The sequence below is a fragment of the Leopardus geoffroyi genome, chromosome C1, assembly GCF_018350155.1.
Source record: "Leopardus geoffroyi isolate Oge1 chromosome C1, O.geoffroyi_Oge1_pat1.0, whole genome shotgun sequence".
NCBI lineage: Eukaryota > Metazoa > Chordata > Mammalia > Carnivora > Felidae > Leopardus > Leopardus geoffroyi.
The window spans coordinates 96,172,951-96,192,765 of record NC_059328.1 but is presented as its reverse complement, the minus strand read 5'-3'; the positions used below and the strand labels follow the sequence as shown (position 1 = coordinate 96,192,765).

The 19,815-nt window shown below is 35.9% G+C and overlaps 1 protein-coding gene across 2 annotated transcripts in view; it reads right to left on the bottom strand.

Annotated features, from left to right (window-relative positions):
• The window catches only part of CAPZA1 (capping actin protein of muscle Z-line subunit alpha 1), a 52,022-nt gene that overhangs the window by 13,420 nt on the left and 18,787 nt on the right, over positions 1-19,815 (bottom strand). For both annotated transcript variants that reach the window (XM_045478670.1, XM_045478671.1), the window contains exons 2-5: positions 14,029-14,092; positions 11,468-11,519; positions 7,876-7,939; positions 2,034-2,240 (exon numbers count right to left, since the gene is read on the bottom strand). In XM_045478670.1, the coding sequence (XP_045334626.1) occupies positions 2,034-2,240; positions 7,876-7,939; positions 11,468-11,519; positions 14,029-14,092 (387 nt within the window). The remainder of the gene's footprint in view (positions 1-2,033; positions 2,241-7,875; positions 7,940-11,467; positions 11,520-14,028; positions 14,093-19,815) is intronic.

Here is a 19,815-nt window from a genome sequence, read left to right as displayed (position 1 = left end):
TAATCAAGTCTAACAATACACTGCAAGTGAAGGACAGAAAAGGGGAAAGAGCCAAAGTGCTTGCATACTGGGATGACCAGATAGACAGTAGTATCATTAACAAATTGGGAAATTCAGATAGAGATGTGCAGCTAGTAGTCAGAAGCCCCAACTGTTCCTTAATGTAGGAGAGGTGAACAGAAATGCAATCCCAAGAAAGAGGAAAAAAAATAAATAGAAGAACTTTATAGTCCACAAAATATTTCCACATGTTTACTTTCCCTATATTAAATAAACCATGAGTTTTCAAGAAAGAGAAATAGAGTAGTGGGGAATGCCTACATTTAAAAAGGTAGGGGAGAAGAAAAGAACTAGAGACAAACTGAGAATGAGTAGAGGGTGCTGACAGAGCAGTCTAAGCAAAAGGTAAGTAGTTGGATGGTCTCAGTGTGAAATGCCATAAAGAAGTCAAGGACAAAGAAAAAGATACTGAGGCAATTCAGGAACCATTAGTAAACTCAGAGAACAGTTTCTATAGACTAAAGACTGAAGCCAAAATTCACAGGGTTAAGAAGTAGATACATAATGAGGAAATGACACTAGTAGGAGCAGAATGCTCCCAGGTTTGGTTACATAGTAGAGAGAGATGAGGGAAGAAAGGGAGTGAAGAAGAGGGAGGAAGAGCAAGGTAGAAAGGGAAGAAGAAAAGTAACTGATGGAAATTATGACTGAGGAAAAGTTTGTTCTCCTTAAGAAGAGAAATAAAAATATTTAAAGAGATATGTATCAGATAGGATAGTATAAGATCAAGAATAAGGATCCCCCTTTCTAAGATTCAAGTACAGTGGAAGAGAGGAAACACTGCTGAGTGTGGAAAGCAGAGAAAGATTTCATGTCAGTCTTACTAATATGTGGGGGATCAGACAGATGCCTAAGGACAATGGGAATGAATTGGAACACACTATATTGAAAACATTATGGGAAATATTGAGATGAAATCAAGAATTACCACCAAGCAGGACAGCTCTGAGGATATAAGACATTTGGGGTACAACAGACACTGTTAGAACAATTTGATGGCTTTCTGTAGCTCATTTGTTGGCAGAGACAGTGAGAAAATGGCACGTGAGGTTACTTGGTGTGGAGGCTCTCCAAAATAAGAATGAGTAGTGTCAAACTTTAAATACATAACAAATGAGAAGTTGAAAGTATATTTAGGATTGCAAAGCCAATTTCTAAAAGAGTATGCCATGTCTTCCTTTGTAATATCAACTGTAATTATCCACCATAATGGGTTTTCTCCATCATTTAAAAAATAAAAAACATGTAATAATAATGATATTCAACACTTATGCAGAACTTCCTTTGTGCCAGACATTTTCCAGGCATTTTATATGAGTAATTACTTCATTCAATCCTCACAACATCCTATGAAGTAAGAACTATTATTTCCATTTTATAGGTGAAAAGAATTGAGGCAGACATGTTAACAAAGTCACAGAACTAATTAAGTGGCAAGACTAGGATCAAACCAGTTAGTATGGCTTCAAAATAAGGGCTCTTACCCAATATTCTGTTATCGCCATTTAACTCATCATCGTTAAATATTGAAAATATTCTAACAGACATTTTTCTTAATCATATTCACAACCTTACAAAGGAAAAATCATGATAGAGCCAAATTTTAACATTAGTAAAAAAAAAAAAACAAGTCAAATTACTCTTGATTAAAAAAATTCAAATAGTTTTGACAATCCAGTGAAAGCATCTAAACTATGTAAGTAGCTTTCTGTAAAAAGGCCTATGCTAAAAAGTCATGAATGTGGCAATAGCTGTCTTGACAATCTAAATTTATTTACTTATGTCTAAACTAAAGATGTTAAAGAATTTTCCATATAAAATTGTCCATTTATACCCTTTCAAAAATGCAGAGGAGAATAAAATGCAGAGGAGACTCTAAGAAGAAGTGATGTTTGGCTAGCCAAAGCCCACAAAGGATAAGGTAAATGTAGAAAATAAAACATCTCTAATAATGAAGCAGGCAGATACTTAACAGTACAGAAGCCGTTGGAATAATGATCTTTCACATAGGCCCTTAAAGCACTGTCACAGGATTCTCTCCAAGACTTCAGACCTCCATCTACGTCCTCTGGCTGGGGGTCACTTGCTTCTTTCCGTAGATGGTCAAACTTAAAGGAAATTTTGTTTCTTGGATCTAAAAATCTGCTATTACCCAGGTCACCATGTTCTGTAATTAAGACCTTCCAAAGAATAATTATAAATATGAGTAACTCTGTAAAAAAAAGTTCTTGTCAAATTTAACAAAACAAATAAAAATTCTGAAGACAGTTAACTTTTCATTTACTCAGATTTCTCTTTCATACTGATTTTTCAATCAAGTCACATTTTTAAAAAATTTAACTTTTTAAGTAAACTCCACCCCCAGGGTGGGGCTTGAATTCATGACTCTAAGGTTAAGAGCAGCATGCTCTACCAACTGAGCCAGCCAGCTACCCCTTAAGTCACATTTTTACTCTTATTAAAAATATTATGTTTAGGGTTAAATCAGCTCTAAAACCACATTTCTCCAACCTATCCTTCATTTCTTGGTTTCTAATGTTTTGCCAATGTATATACTTTATACATAGCTGCAACAGTAACTTCTCTATACATTTTAATATCATTTTTTTCACATATTTCATAAACCTTTTCTAGTCATTATACTTAGCATTTAAAATAGGTAATATTTGTAAAATAGAAACCCTGGAAGAATATATCAGGGATTGGCAAATTTTTTCTGTAAAGGGCCAGACAGTAAATATTTTCAGCTTTTCTGGACATAGAATCAGTTGTGCCTACTCAACTCTGATGTTAGCAGGAAAGCAGCCATAGACAATACAAAAAACAAACAAGCAGGGCTGTGTTCAATAAAACTTTATTTACAAAAATAAGTGGTACCTGCCATGCATAGCTTGCTGACCCTTGCTCTAAATTAATAAAAATCAGTTGCCTTATGAGGAAAGGGACATTTATTTGTTAGGAATTTGGTGGATATGAGATAAAGATGAGAAAAAGATCTCACTATATATATATTTTTTTTTTCCATTTTTGAACCATGTGAATGTATTATTTATTCTATTTATTTACTTGTTTGTTTAAGTAGGCTTCACCCCCAGCACAGACCCAACAGATTCATGACCCTGAGATCAAGACCTGAGCTGAGATCAAGAGTCGCATACACTCAACTAAGCCACCCAGGCACCCACCCACCCTTTTAGTTTACACAAAAACTAGCATACTATACTGTGTTTCACTTTTTACTTTTTAAATTTAATATACCTAGAAAATCTTTCCATAGGAATACTCAGAGAACTTCCTCGTTTTTTGGTTTACAATTGTATACTGCTCCATTGTATGGCTATACAAAAATTTATTCAACCAGTCCTCTATTAATGGATAGTTGGGTTGTTTTCAATCTCTTACTATTATGAACAATATTGCAATAAATGTCCTTGTATGTTCATTATGTATCAATTATGTACATGTGCCATGTACTCATGTGAGGTAAATTCTCTGAAAGGGGAACGGGATCAAAGCGTAAACGTATTCATAATTTTGTTAGAGACTGACAAACTGCCCTATATCAGAGATAGGGTGTGGTACCAAGTTACAAACACACTATCAGTAGAAATTTTAACTGCAATTTCTTTTCACCTTTTAAATTTTTTTTTTTTTTTTCAACTTTTATTTATTTTTGGGACAGAGAGAGACAGAGCATGAACGGGGGAGGGGCAGAGAGAGAGGGAGACACAGAATCGGAAACAGGCTCCAGGCTCTGAGCCATCAGCCCAGAGCCCGACGCGGGGCTCGAACTCACGGACCGCGAGATCGTGACCTGGCTGAAGTCGGACGCTCAACCGACTGCGCCACCCAGGCGCCCCTCTTTTCACCTTTTAAAAAGTCATTTACTGTATTTTCCCTTCTGTGAACAGTCTATTCTTATCTTTTGCCCACTTTTCTATTGGGTATTTGGTCTTTTTCTAGTTGAACTCTTTTTATTAATTAGGCAGATAAAACTCTGCATGTGTTGAGTTTCACAATTTTTTCCCTAATTTGCCATTTGTCTTTTGACACATTTACCATTTTTAATAATTACATATAATTTCACAATATTGACATACCATAATATATTTAATTACTCCTGAATTGAAGCAGGTTTAAGTTACTTACCATTTCCACTATCGAAAGCCACTATATATTCTCCCACAAAAAGTCTTCTGCTTAAAAATAATTCTTTGGAAAGAATTCCTAGTTTTGAGATTCGTGTCCTTATCATCAGACTACCCTTTAAAAGCTTGATTATTTCCTTAGTCTTACTCTCATAAAGCTTTCTCATCACAATCCTGCAACTTTTGTAATTAAAAAGTAAATATGTTCACATTAAAATTTTAATCTGCACTACCTTAATTACTATTTCTGGGCGATGTAACACTTTTCCAAGTTTGCTTTGTATTTCAGTTGGGTGCAACTGAACCAGTTGGGTGCAAATGGTTCATTTCTGTTGCTCATTTATTCACTGAACTCTTGGCATCATCCTTAGGTATTTGAATAACCTCTTTACTATGCTTGAGGCACATATTTTCTTCTTTTAAAATCTTATTTTAAGCCCATTATACAAAGGTCACTTTCTTTTATAAACTTTTCTAATGTTTCATCATTACTTAAAAGTTATGATTCTCTTTCCATTTCCTACTAAATTTTTATGTTTTAAAAAATATTTAACCTTTAATCTCCACCTGGAATTAATCTAAGTGTATAGTTGGCACTGGAAATCAAAGTTAGAGTAATCTCATAAATTTTATCAATTGTTTCCTTTTCCTTTCTGTTTTATGATACTTAGTTTAAGGGCTTTCTGATTCTTGCCTTGTGTCTTTGTTTGCTAGCATTGGTTTTTTTTCATTGTTGTTCCTGATCAGAATAATCCTATATGGTCTATTTTTCATAAGAATTGTATGAAATCTGTTTGAAAAACAAAATTTCCATACCATTTATATTTCCTTTTTTATTCTTTTTTTTTTTTTTTTTTTTTTTTTTACAGTTTATTCATTTTTCAGAGACAGAGATAGAGAGTAAGGTGGGGAGGGGCAGAGAGAGAGGGAGACACAGAAGCAGGCTCTGGGTTCTGAACTGTCAGTACAGAGCCTGAAGTGGGGCTTGAACCCACAGACTGTGAGATCATGACCTGAGCTGAAGTCGGATGCCTAGTCAACTGAGCCACCCAAGTGTCCCTCATTTATATTTCTTATTCAAACAAGCTTTCCATATTTATATTTCTTATTCAGAAACACTGTATTTAAATCTAATTTCCCATTTACTTCCCAGATTAAAGTGTGTGTGTGTGTGTGTGTGTGTGTGTGTGTGTGTGAATTGTACAGCAGACTCCTGCTAGTTTCCAATCCGATATCCATTCTTTCCTTTTCCCTTACTAACAGAACCCCAAAAGTTTCCAAAAAGACTGTGTATACAAATACAAAAATGATACTTCCCCACTAGGAATGACAAAGTGATAGGAGTTCTGGCAATAACTTATCAGTGAAAGTTGCTTCTGGAATGGCCAGCACCTTTTCCAACTTCCTCCTTCTTCCTTCCTACAACTATGGATTTAGTGCCCTGAAATAGAGCGGCTCTCTTAAGAGCATGATAATGAAAACAGTACCTGGAAGGCAGAAAAGAGAGCTGGAAGCAACGTGGGTCTCTGATGACATCATGGAGCTACCACGTAACAGCTCATAACAGCTCTAAATATTACCTCCGGATTTCTTACATGACAAAAATCTCTACGTAGTTAACCCACTGTAGTTGATTTTTATTATATGCAGGGGTGGCATCTACTTTGGTTTTGTCTTTTTAATTTTTTTCCTTTGTGTGTGTGATGTTTTATGGCATCTACTTTATTTATTTTTCAAAACATTTTATTTTTAGGTAATCTCTACACCCAATGTGGGTCTCACACTTCTAACCCTGAGATCAAGAGTCACATGCTCTACCAACTGAGCCAGCCAGGCTCCCCTATGGCATCTTCTTTAATAACTCACGTATCTTTCCTTATTTTAATGTCCAGGTAATAGGTTTTTGTTGCTGTTGTTATGGCTAAGAATGCCATCTCCTTTTGACTACATTTTTAAGCTGGCTACTACTGGTGTATGGGAATGGTCTTATAACATGTATCTGGACACAGATCTTATTTCAATAACTTGTCTATATTACATTAAATTATACAATATCAATTGCAAGCAATATTTATCATTTTCTCCAGTATTGTTTATTGTTTATACTTGTAATTAATCTATTTTCATTAAGAAAATTAAGCAAAAATATAAACCAAAACAAACAAAAAACAAGCGAAACAAATTCCAAAAATCCTGTAATTCCAAGACAGAGTTAACATTTTGGTGTATATTTTCCTACATTTCCTTTCCTATGCACATCTATATACTTTATACCTTTGACTCCTAAGATGTGTATATCCCTCCAGGGGCACCTGGGTGGCTCAGTCAGTTAAGCATCTGACTTAGGCTTAGGTCATGATCTCACGGTTCATGAATTCAAACCCCACATCAGGCTCTCTGCTGTCAGCACAGAGCCCTCTTCCGATCCTCTGTCCCTTCTCTCTCTGTCCCTTACGTGCTCTCTCTCTCTCAAAAATAAACAAACATTAAAAAAAAAAGATGCATATGTCCCCCCATCACTTAACATTTCATAAAATGGGATACATCTTATACTTGATGGCATCTTAGGACTTTGCCAATTAAAATTGGCAGTGTTTTTTCTTAGTGGTACATAAAATGGTGCATCTTTTAAAGAATTTAAAATGCATTAATTCTAATACAGCTCATTTAAATATCTATTTGAAAAATAAACTAGCACAATTCTACATATGTTCTTTTATGTTTTAGCTTAATATACCACAAAAATCTTTCTAGATCAATACTTTAGCATATGTGTTACCAAAGGGAGTATATTCCCAGATCAGTTTTTACATCACTTTTCAATGTAGTCATAGTATTTTGGTCTATAGATAATTAATTTAATGTTGGTTGAGCATTTAGATTGTTCCCAATTTTTCACTATTATAAACCTTGTTTCACTGTCATAAACCTTGCTATAATCTTTTTAATACATTTATATACTTATTTTCCTAGGATAAATCTTATGGATCTGTGGGTTCAAAGAAGATTCAGACTTTTTTCTTTAAGTTTATTTTGAGAGACAGAGAGAGAGTGCAGACATTGAGAGTGGGGGAGGGACAGAGAGGAAAGGAGAGAGAATCCCAAGCAGGCTCCACACTACATGGGGCTTGATATTGCGACCATGAGATCATGACCTGAACCAAAATCAAGAGTTGGATACTCAGCCAACTGAACCACCCAGGTGCCCCTCAGACTTTTTTAAGAAGGATTTGGTATTTAGTGACATACTGCCTTTGAAGTGCAATTAATGAATTTGCAAAGTCCTGCCAGACAATGTTTATAACTATGACAATAATGGAAATGTTTGCTTTGTTCCTCTATTTGAATAGAAATGTCTTTTTCTATAGAATATCAAATATAATGTCTCCTATTATTCGTACCAAGGAGAATTACATACAGCTATAAAATCTGTATAAAACTCAATTCTTTTACTTTCACTATTCTTGTTAGGGGCAACTCTTTTTTCCTGTCAAAGAAACTCCTGGTATTATCAGAGAGGGGAAGAATTTTCTTATATAGAACATTTACAAAAGCTCTGATAACTACGGCATGAATTTATTCAGCATCTTATCTTCAGACATTTGCTTTGGTTTATAGGATTTCTACTACCACCCAGGCACAGCCTACTAAAAAGAACAGTCATTACCTGATCTTCATATCCTTCTATCTTCACAGGCGTGAACTGATCCATGTTATACTGGGCAAATGCACTGTATTTTAACAAGTGGAAAAAAAGGGGGGGGGGGTTGGGGGGGGAGAGAATTATACATAAAGAAACACCAAAGGTAATTCACATAATAGTGAAAGAGAATGTGAAAACACTCCCCAGTGCTCTTCCCTTTCTCTCTCCAGGCAACTAGTGTTATCCTAATGCCTTCCCACTTTCTGAAGGAACTCTTCACAGTGATCTCAGATGTGCCCTAAACTCTGAAATTATCTTTTCGTCTCCACTTCTAAGCTCCAACAGAATTCCCCTTAGACAATTCCGAAGTTTTAAGTAATCTGATTTTTGTGAATTACCGACTTTTAGATAGAGGCTTTCAGTAGTTTAAAGAAAAAACAAAAAACCCTTCAGTTGATGCACTATTTTAGCAATGCTGCCTTCTTTATTCTGGACTTTCTGAGGCAGGGCAGGCAGGAGAGATCATAATTAAATGTACTGGAAGGCATTTGACATGGGGAGAGGGTGAGGCAAGAGCGGAGCATGAGTCAAGTCTCAGAGGAGAGCTTAAGGCAGAAGAGATTATTATTTTTTTTAATGTTTATTTTATTTTTGAGAGAGAGACAGACAAATAGAGCATCAGCTGGTTAGGGTCAGAGAGAGAGGGAGACACAGAATCCAAAACAGTCTCTAGGCTCTGAGCTGTCAGCACAGAGCCCGATATGGGGCTCAAACTCACAGACCAAGAGATCATGACCTGAGCCGAAGTTGGCCGCCCAACTGAATGATCCACCCAGGCGCCCCAGAAGAGATTATTTTAAAAAGGAGATATGAATAATCAAAGTACATGCCTATTAACTACCATTTACTTGTCCAGTGCTAGATTTGTAAAACTGCATTTTCAATGGCTCCCTAGTACATCTAAGTAAGCAAAAAGGTAAAGGGAAAGAAGCCTGAGGTAAACTGCAGTGTAAGAAACGCGTAACACACAAAATATCAGTATTCTCACCCACTGGCCAAGGGAAGAGTTATAACACCTCTTCTGCCCAAGTTTAACCTGCTAAAACGCCTGCTAGACACTTTTTTTTTTTCATTTTTTTTTCATAGACACTGTTTTTAAGCAAAGTATCAAACTTTTCTTCAAAAGAAACCAAAGTAACAGACATTTAAAGCTAATCCTCAGTCTTTTCATTTTAGGTTATTGTTATGTTTTTAGATAAATCATTTCTATGGTGTTATAAATCATTATATATCCCCATTAGCAAAATGAGTCTTAAACATGGTGGTTCTTCAGATAGGAAGATAAATTAAATGTTCATGTAAAGTGGATTAAATATTATTATTATTATTATTGATTTTTTTTTTAGAAAAGCTTAAGGAGTAGAGAGTAGTAAGTATTCCATTCTACGATACGTCCTAAGATTACAGATTACAAACACAAATACCAAAGATGGTTAATATTTAATCCCATCTCAAGAAAATGGTATTTTCATTCTACCAGCAGTGTGGACCAAAAACTTGAGATCTTTCTTGATTCTTCTTTCTCCCACATTTCACATCCAATCCATCAGTAAATCATATGGGTTCTACCTTGAATACATATTCAGAATCTGACTCCTTCCCACCACCCTTACACTAGTCCAAACCACCGCCATTTATCTCTGAACTACTGCAATAAGCCTTCTAACTACTCCTCTTACTTCAATATTTGCCCCCCTGCATGGTAGCCAGTAATTATTCTAAAATATAATCTCATCGAGTCATTCTCTGCTCATAATACTAATAATTTCCCCTCTCTTTCAGAAATAAAATCCTCTCTTTAACATGGCCTACATCTCCCTACTTAGTCTGGAAGTACTGGGAATTAACAGAGAATGGTTATAGTGGTCAAGAAGCATAGGTGAAAATCCAGGAAATATGGTTAAATTCTCGGTTGTTCAGTCCTCCTTCATTTTATATAGAAGGCAATAATGATGATTACCGAAACAACATTCACTGAGCCCTTACTATGAGATCTGCAGCCAAGGGACTGAAGCATCTTATTACAGGAAGAAAAACAGAATTTTTTATCCCTATAGAAAAGCAAATATTTGGGCATAAGACAGCTGTCCTTTAGGAAGAATGTTCTCTGAAAAGCTACAGTCTATAAGAACCAGAATATTTATAAAAACAAAGCTTTATTGTCAGTGCAATTAAAGCATCTGAACTATTAAATACCAAATTCTACTGTTACCTAATTAAAAATGTGACAACAGGCTTAGGATGCAGTCACTCTTGGATCTTGGCATTCCACTCCCCATCTCCTCTTCAGCAGTACCTTATCAAATGAAGTACTGACTACATTTATTTTGAGTAGCTCTCAAGGATAAAACTAAGACCAATATATGTCAGGCAAGTTGAAGAACCTGCCTTGTTAGATGGTGAATTCCTTATTATTAGGAGCATTCAGACTGGATAATCATCTGTTGACAAAATATAGATGAAATTCTTTCAATGACAGGGCAGAGGATAGACAGGGGTTGAATTAAGCAAATCATGAATGCCTTTTTCTATGGCATTTTATGCAACTAAGAGAAACCAGCATTAGAATGTATCTTCAGTGTGTGCCTAAATCAATGTATAATGAGAATATCAATCATGATGAAAATTATAGGGTTTGTAGAATTTGGTCCCAGAATGAGATCCAAAACAGCAGGGCAGAAGAAGGGCAGAAGAAGATGATTGCTTCTCAGGCAGCAACTCTTAAAAGTTTTCTATAGCTAAAATCTAAACCAACTGTATACCATACCAAATGCCTTTATGACAATTATTTGTTGCTCTATGTCAAAATCCTTGTTCCATCCTCTCTACCCCATCTTTACCCAGTCATTATCCTTTTCTGGTTTCCTCTTTACAAAGGAACTCTGGGTCAGTTAGACAGACAGTGACTGAAATAGAATTTTGTATGTAAAGGAGAGTAGTGATAAAGCCAGATAACAGAGGGCCTTGAAAGCTGACAGTATTTAGATTTGAAGAAAACAAAACACACATCACTCTCATGTTTTTGAGGACAAGGATAAAAGGAAAATGGTATTTTAGAAAGATTAATTAGCGTGGTGGTGATAAGGAATCCATGACTGGGTTGAACAACGATGCTATTATTCTATGGTTAATTCTATTAGGGCACTTTTATGAAGATCTACTATTTTGTGGCAGTTTAAGAAACACCCCTCAATAGCAGCCTTATCTTTCTATAGCTAGCAATTTAAAAAAATTCAATGTGAACTAAAAGGAGTATAGAAGAAACCCTAACCACTCGTATTAAACTCTGCTTTTACAGGGGGAATCTGGAAAAATAAAAAATAAAAAATAAGGTCGTATATAATAAGCTTTAAGGGAAAAAACAACTTTGGGGGGAACATGTTTTCTCCAAGAAAAAAAAAAAAACAACTAAAACTGCTAAAACCAACTGCTTTATATTGAAGTATTTTAGACTTAGTTTCCAGGGCACAAATTTACTATCAATATAGTTCATCCGAAATTAAAATAATATAGAAGTGAAAAAAATATATGTAAGTGGATTTTGAAAGATACTTACTGTGCTGCCCCTTCCCTGAGGAGATTGTCATTGTTAAGTAGTAGCCGGACATCTGAAGAGGAAAAAAATGTTAAAAGACGTTAAGAATAGAGCGCCTGGATGGCTCAGTCAGTTAAGCATCCGACTCTAGATTTCGGCTCAGGTCATGATCTCACAGTTTGTGGGGTCAAGTCTCGCACTGGGCTCTGCCCTGACAGCATGTGCAGCATGCTTGGGATTCTGTCTCCCTCTCTCTACCCCTCCACTGCTTGTGTGCACACTTTCTCACCCCTCTCAAAATAAACATTTTAAAAAACCACACCTTTAAAAGATGTTAAAATTCAAATGTTCAGTAAAGGATAAGCTTCAGAAATGTTTAACAAGTCAGGCTTTGCAAAGTTGATCTTCAGATATCCTACATGCAAATGAACAGATGCTCACGTTCATAGATTTTCATGTAATTATTTGCGGTACAATAATCAAACAACTTCTCAAGGAATTTCATAGCAAATAAAAAGCATGGTTTAAAGAAAGTTACAATTAGAACTGTTAATTTTGCATCTAAAGAATCCTTTAAAATAAGATTAAGAACTGGAGGCTTTTCTATAACATCAGACCAAGAAAGCTGGGCAAAATTCAGCCAGTGGCAGTGAAACTGCCAAACATATTTTTCCACGAAGGATTGAACGTGGGGCCTACATGCTTTTAAAAAGCTGTATGTCAAGAGTCTAGTCATGCTTATTTTTTAAATTTTAATTACTATTTTTTAATGTTTACTTATTTATTTTGAAAGAGAGAGATAGAGAGTGAGCAGAGCAGGGGCAGAGAGGGAGACAGAATCCCAAGCAGGTTCTGCACTGTCAGCATGGAGTCCAGTGGGGGGCTCAAACCCACAAACCGTGAGATCATGACCTGAGCCGAAATCAAGAGTTGGACCCTTAACCTACTGAACTACCCAGGCACCCCTATAGTCATTCTTCTTTTATAAGAGGAGGGTCCTTGTTATAGAAGAAACTACTAAGCATTCATTAACTCCAAGAGGAAAGACTAATTTAATTATAAGCCAAAGGCCATAGACTCTTAGAGCTTCTGAAAGAGGCTGGCAGAGGCCAATGTGTAGCATGCCAATAAAAACTAGTCCTCATGCCACAAGTAGCTTGCCAATTCTTAATCTAATTCTTTCATATCAATTATTCTCATGATATTCCTGTAAAGTCCATTCAGTTGTCAGAAATCAAACAGGGACTTCTAACTACAAAGGCCATTAATTTTGTTAAGAATTTATCTGAGCTGGGGTGCCTGGGTGGCTCAGTTGGTTAGGCGTCCGACTTCGGCTCAGGTCATGTTCTCATGGTTCATGGTTTGAGCCCCACGTCGGGCTCTGTGCTGACAGCCCAGAGCCTGGAGCTTGCTTCCAATACTGTGCCTCCCTCTCTCTGGCCCTCCCCGGCTCATGCTCTGTCTCACTCTCTGTCTCAAAAATAAATAAACATTTAAAAAAATAAATAAATAAATAAAAAAGAATTTATTTGAGCTAATCAGCTTGATAAAGTTCAGGTCGAAGGAAAATTTCCTAAAAGCTCAAGTTGTTGAAAATTTACATTTGGTCAAAATGCAAAAAAGACTAGGAAAATAAGGCTGCATTTGTTTATTTGTTTCTCTTGCTGTTAGTGCTCAAAATCCACAAACAAGTCTATAAGGATACATGTTCTGATTTATTTCTATTGTATTATTTACTCCTTAAATTATTATATGTTCTCCTGGTTACTCTTTCTCTGCATCATTAATTATTTTTATCACTGGAGATTAGTGATTGTTCTATGATGTGTGGGGCTCTGGGCCAACTGCAGATGAGTATCACATAGCTCCTCTCAAGTACATAGCCCTCTAACGTAAAACTCGAATTTCAAAATAAATGCTTGCTAAAATGAACCAAGATACACAAAGGACTTAAAGATGAATTTAACAACTTAAAATGGGATTATAATGATTGATTTTATCATAAAGCTCAAGATGCCTCATCTACATTTTTCATTCTATATGTTAAGCCAGTGAATAGAAATTTATAAATGTATTGGAATAGCGGTTCCCAAACTGGCTGTGACTCAGAATCACCTGGGAGAACTTGAGGATGGTAAGGCTGGAATCTGTGTATGTAATAAGCTTCCCAGATGTAGTTAGTTCAGCCCCAATGGCTTTAGAAAGTGTCCTGTATATACTACAAGCATGTGTTGAGTGAAAGCACAGAAGAAGCTGAAGCTATGATTTATAGTGATACAAAACTATGAAAATAATTTAATATTGCTTCCATATTCATATTAAGCTACTTTAAATCTTTTCTCACATAAGATAGGTATCCTAATTTATGGGTTAAGAGTATGCTTTTAACTCAGACCTGGGTTTGAATCCTTGTTCTGACACTTACTTGCTAGATGACATTGAATAAATTATTTTAACCTCTTTTAATCTTGATTTCCTTAAGCTATAGCTATAATGTGCTGCAAGGATTAGAAGAGATAAGAAACACTCAATAAATACTTATACATAATTATGGAGGGCTTAAAATACTAATGTTTACTCACCATTGAACACTTCATTAAATTCCCCTGGGGGTGCATGAGTGATGAATTTAGCAGCTATGCGTACCTAAAGAGAAAGAAAGAAAATAAGAGAAGAGTAACATATAAAGGAAGAAGCAATTAACAGATTACAAAATTTTCATCACATTCATGGAGATAAAACTTCCTATTCAAACCTTTACTATTTAGGAGACTTCAGATTTTTTTCACAAACTATCCCAAAGCTTTCATCATCAATAGAGGTTTGTCCTGATTTTGAGATCTACATGCGGCTTTAAGTTTTAATTCTTCTTTAAAAAGTTGAGGGACGCCTGGGTGGCTCAGTCAATTGAGCGTCAGACTTCAGCTCAGGTCACGATCTCGCAGTCCGTGAGTTCGAGCCCCGCTTCGGGCTCTGGGCTGATGGCTCAGAGCCTGGAGCCTGCTTCCGATTCTGTTTCTACCTCTCTCTCTGCCCCTCCCCCATTCATACTCTGTCTCTCTCTGTCTCAAAAATAAATAAACATTAAAAAAAATTTAAAAAAAAAAGTTGAATAATCAATTTTTGGTCAAAATATACTACAGGCACAAATAGAGAAAGTTATGATCCTAATCACTCATGAACATTTAAGCAAAACTAAATGAAAGAGTAGTGAACTGGTAGGATACCAATGTGTTTATAGAGTTTATCCCAATGCAAAGGTGGTTCAGTATTAATAAATCAGTGTAATTTACAAATTAAAGGAGAAAACCCTTGTGATTCTCTTAACTCATGCTGGAAAAAAAAGATAAAATTCAACATTCGAATATCATAAAACAACAAAACTAATTTTTGGTAGGAATAAACTTCTTTAACTTGATAAAGGATTATCTACCAAAATTCTACAGCATACTTAATAATGATGCAACATTGCAAGCAGTGTCCCTAATTTTATTTTATTTTATTTTATTTTTAATTTTTTTTTTTCAACGTTTATTTATTTTTGGGACAGAGAGAGACAGAGCATGAACGGGGGAGGGGCAGAGAGAGAGGGAGACACAGAATCGGAAACAGGCTCCAGGCTCTGAGCCATCAGCCCAGAGCCTGACGCGGGGCTCGAACTCCCAGACCGCGAGATCGTGACCTGGCTGAAGTCGGACGCTTAACCGACTGCGCCACCCAGGCGCCCCGAAGTGTCCCTAATTTTAAAAACAAGACAAAGATGACTGCTATCACCTACTATTAAACACTGTACTAAAGGTTCTAAAGAATGCTATAGACAGTACTACTTCTGTTCTTCCTTCTAACTCCCTCTCCTGCCCCCTACTGCCATTCTACTTTTCTGGATCTCCTTTTATAGACAGACACTGAAGTCTTAGATTTAACTTGCATATCCCTTTTTCTCCTGTATTTTTATCTTCTTTTTGTCATTTGGTAGTTTATTTGGGGAGAAGGCCTCAGAGCTCCATTTTTCAATTCACTTAAAATGCTCTTCATTCATGTCTATTGTGCTATTCAGATAGTTATTTTAAAACCTATTTTTCATTTCCAAGACTTTTATTTGTGTGTGTGTAAGAATTATTGAGTCTCCTTGAGGGTATTAACTATACTTACTTTAAAGTATTGCTCTATTGACTGTTCCCTAAGAATTTAGATCTACTTGTTTGTTGAGTTTGATGCTTTTCTTTCATAGTACCAGTTTTCCACAAATATTTGGTATTCCTCCTTGAATTTAATTTAGCTTGCCTGTTCTGTTTACCAGCAGTTTGTCTCTAGTGATTGTAGGGGAGGGAGAGAGGAGACTTGCTGCTGTGAAGTGGATATGAGCCGATTAATTTCTGAGTAACCCTCATAAGGGCCAGAGGCTACCTGGGGCATCGCCCTGCCTCTCTGCTCTTAGTGCTCATTCTCAATGCTATATTCTGAAGACAAATGCATTTCTATCTGCAGTTCAGCCCCAATGGAAGAGAAAAGAGGAGCCAATGGTACAGTTAGCTTACAGAACAATTCCGCAATTAATCTACTCCAGGACTGTTGTGAGTCCTTTCCTTCTTGCTCCTTAAGTTGAGCTCCTCCAAGTGGCTCCTACTTCCACAACAGTTATCTTCTGATCTTACCTTTTTTTCCCTCGTGTATTTACCATTCTGCTTTCTTTCTATCAAAAGAATTGCTACAAAACTTTGGTCCAACAATGGCACTCTCACTTAAAAAAAAAAAGCTTATTTGAGAGAGAGAGAAAAAATAGAACGGGGGGAGGGGCAAGGAGAGAGAAAATCCCAAGCAGGCTCTGTGCTGTCAGTGCAGAGCCTGACATGGGGCTTGATCACACATACCATGCAATCATGACCCAAGTCAAAACCATGGAGTCAGATACTCAACTGCCTGAGCCACCCAAGCACCCATGTTACTAATTCAGTTCTCTTCTCAATCTGTTTTCCCTACTTTTTTCATTCTACTAAGGTTTGGCATAAAAGATGAGGTGAAACCATGTGCTCAGTCTGCCATATAATTTAATCTCTTTGCTTTTATCAAGTAAGATGTGAAATACAAAGAATTTAAAAATCTATGTAAAAGAAAAAATAATTTCGAGTATCATTTGGCAATATACATATATAATTATGATGCTAGCAATGATAATAGGACTGACCTCTGGCAGTCTCATAGTACAATTCTTTTTTTTTGTAAAGTTTATTTATTTTGAGAGAGAGTGTGAGCAGGGGAGGTGTGGAGAGAGAGGGAGAGAGAGAATCTCAAGCAGGCTCTGTGCTGTCAGTGCAGAGCTGGACATTGGGCTCGTTCTCACAAACCTGTGAGACCATGACCTGAACCAAAATCAAGAGTTGGACATTTAACCGACTGAGCCACCCAGGCGCCCCTCACAGTATAATTCTAACACACTATGACAGAAAGAATGTTGAAAATTCCCTAATATTTGATGTGATAATGAGTACGAAGATGATTCAACTCACTGATGAGGGGCAAAGAGGAACACAGTAGATCTACCAATAAACTGAGCCCTGCTTTCCAAGTAGGCATCCTCCATTAACCTCTTCATTTCCTTCAAACAACGTTAAGTTCTTGTTGACCCACTCAAATCAAGGCTATCATCAAAGCCAAACCATTCTTAAGCAGAAAAAAGACTTTCAAGAGTCCTTTGAAAATACAACTGGGCACTGAGAAGAGAATTAGAAAGACAAAAAATACTTTGCAACTTCAGGTTTATACAGAAGATCTTATATATGACTTCACTCATTCTAAAAAGAATAAAAGCAAAGCTGCTCCATGGACAAATTTTACATCTTCAGTCAAGAAAGGCCTACTGATTGATGGAGCAAGGTAGATTGGAAAACCTGGATTCTAATTACTGGCTCTATTGGTCCATAAACTAACTAGGTTTGTAATTCTAGAAGCATGACTAACCTGTTTTGGTCCTGAGTTTCCTCATTATAAGCCAACTCCTAAAAGAGATGAGAAGTTCTGCAAAATTTCTTTGAGTTATAAAGCTCTACCTGATTTTTTAACCTTAGAATACAAAACGTGTACGTGGATTACCTGGAAGCAGAGATGAGGAATCCATAACACAAACACCTTAGAATATTCTTATGTACATAAAGCTTGAGAACCCTGTCATGACAGGATAATTATAGATAATACATTACTTTTCTGGAATAAAAGCTGCTGGAGACTAAGAGGAATACACCATAAAACTCTTATATTAACAAGCAACAACAATAAAAAGAAAATAATTAGGAAGTAAGAAATGCTGCTCAACTCATGAAAATTACACTACACAGGACTTAACAGTTCCCATATAGATTTACAACTCGGTATATTTATATTTGCCTTGGCATGTGCAGTTAATCATATTTCTTTCTTCATCAACTGTTGCTGTCAATCATTTATTTAAGAAATTAGTAAACCTACTTTGATAGTAAACCTATTTCTTAGTCTATTCAAATCTGCTGAGGGGCTATGATCTATCCCACTTGTCAATGTGCATCTCCCATAATCCTTACATCATTGTGAAAGTCCCCTTAGTCAAACAAATTTAAGTGTGTGTAGTTCAAAAATATATTCATATACAACCCAAAAAGCATATTCCCTAAAAAGAATAAAGGTATATATTTTACATACTACATATATAACATAATGTTTGAATATGCAATAGTAAAGCTACCAAAATGAAAATTCAAGATACTAGTATTCCTGAAGTTATCCCTGAAGTTTTAAAAGTCATACAATCTGATGGATCTGGCATAATTAAAACAAGTATTTGGATAATCAATGAACTGACAATGCATATTAAAAAAGTAATAGTTAACCAATTTGACAATAAATTTCATATATTGGAAAAAAAAAGTAATAGTTCATTCATTCAGCAAACATTTACTGAGCACATACGAAGAGTAAATAAAGATTAAACACTGAGTAAGATTCTGTCACTGTCTTCAAGGACCTGACACACAGATAGTAATACAGCAAGCAAGTATTAAAGGCCACGGTGAGGCACAAGGAAGATGCAGTCAACTTTATATATGTATATAAGGAGTGGTGGGGTGGCCTTTAGATACAGTGATGTTTGAATTGGATTGAAGAATGAGTAAATACCAAGGAGCGCATCCAGTCAGAGGAAACAGTATGCACAAACTAAGACATTATAACACAACAAATTGAATGTAGATATTTAAAAGATTTGCAGAATGTAAAACAGTGCTACTTTTCCCACTAATTCTTTTGTTTTAGAAAATAAAGTTTGGGTTTTTTTTTTTTTTCTTTTTTTCCTCAAAACAAAATACCAGGGCGCCTGGGTGGCTCAGTCAGTTAAGAGTCCGAAGACACTTGATTTTGGTTCAGGTCATGATCTCAGAGTTCGTGAGATTGAGCCCTGCACCGGGCTGACAGCCTGGAGCCTGCTTGGGATTCTCTCTTCCTCTCTCTCTGTCCCTTCCCCGGCTCACTCGTGCTCTCTCTCTATCCCAAAATAAATAAACTACAAAACAACAAGAAACAATATTCCAATTATTTATGTTAACATATAAATGTTTTTAAATGTTTTTAAATGAATTAATACTTTAAGAACTCTTAAGTTTTAATATCTAGTACAATAGCTATAAACTACATAAAAAGTTGACTCCTAAGAGTATAAAGGGGTCCTGAAAACAAAAACGTCTGAGAAGTGCTCTGTTGATACAGGTTGATGTTTTATCATATGCCATTGAGTGCAAAAGTTCACACAATGATATATTCCTGTTTTATTAAAAGTAAATACACTTACATATATGTATAGCTACTAATTTTAATTAAGACTTCTTCTGGTGGTGGTTATTAAAAAGTTGTTTTTCTTTCCTTTTTTGGCTTATCTCTATGTTCAAAAAGTTGTATAAGGAATATAAATTACTTGTAATTTTTTTCTGGGAGTTAGTACCTCTTAATCCCCTTTATTCTACTTCACCCACTACTTTATTACTTGTATGTTAAAGATAATTTTTAAATTTTTAAAAAATTTAAAAGAGGATCATGACAACATCTACCATCTAATAAATTAATTTTGTTAAAGATAAAAAAGGACATTAACAACATAAAGGCTATGGAGTGACATCAAAACTGCAAGCGATGGATCAAGGAAACTACAGGTCAAGGAAGCTAAAGGACAGAGTAAAAAGGGAGGTTGGTAAAAGGCAACAAGGAAGACTTTTTAAAGTTTATTTTTATTTTTATTTATATTGAGAGAGATATAGAGAGCAAGTGAGGATGGGGCTGAGAGAGAGACAGAACATCAAGCAAGCTCTGCACTGTCAGTACAGAGCCCAATGCAGGGCTCTACCTCACAA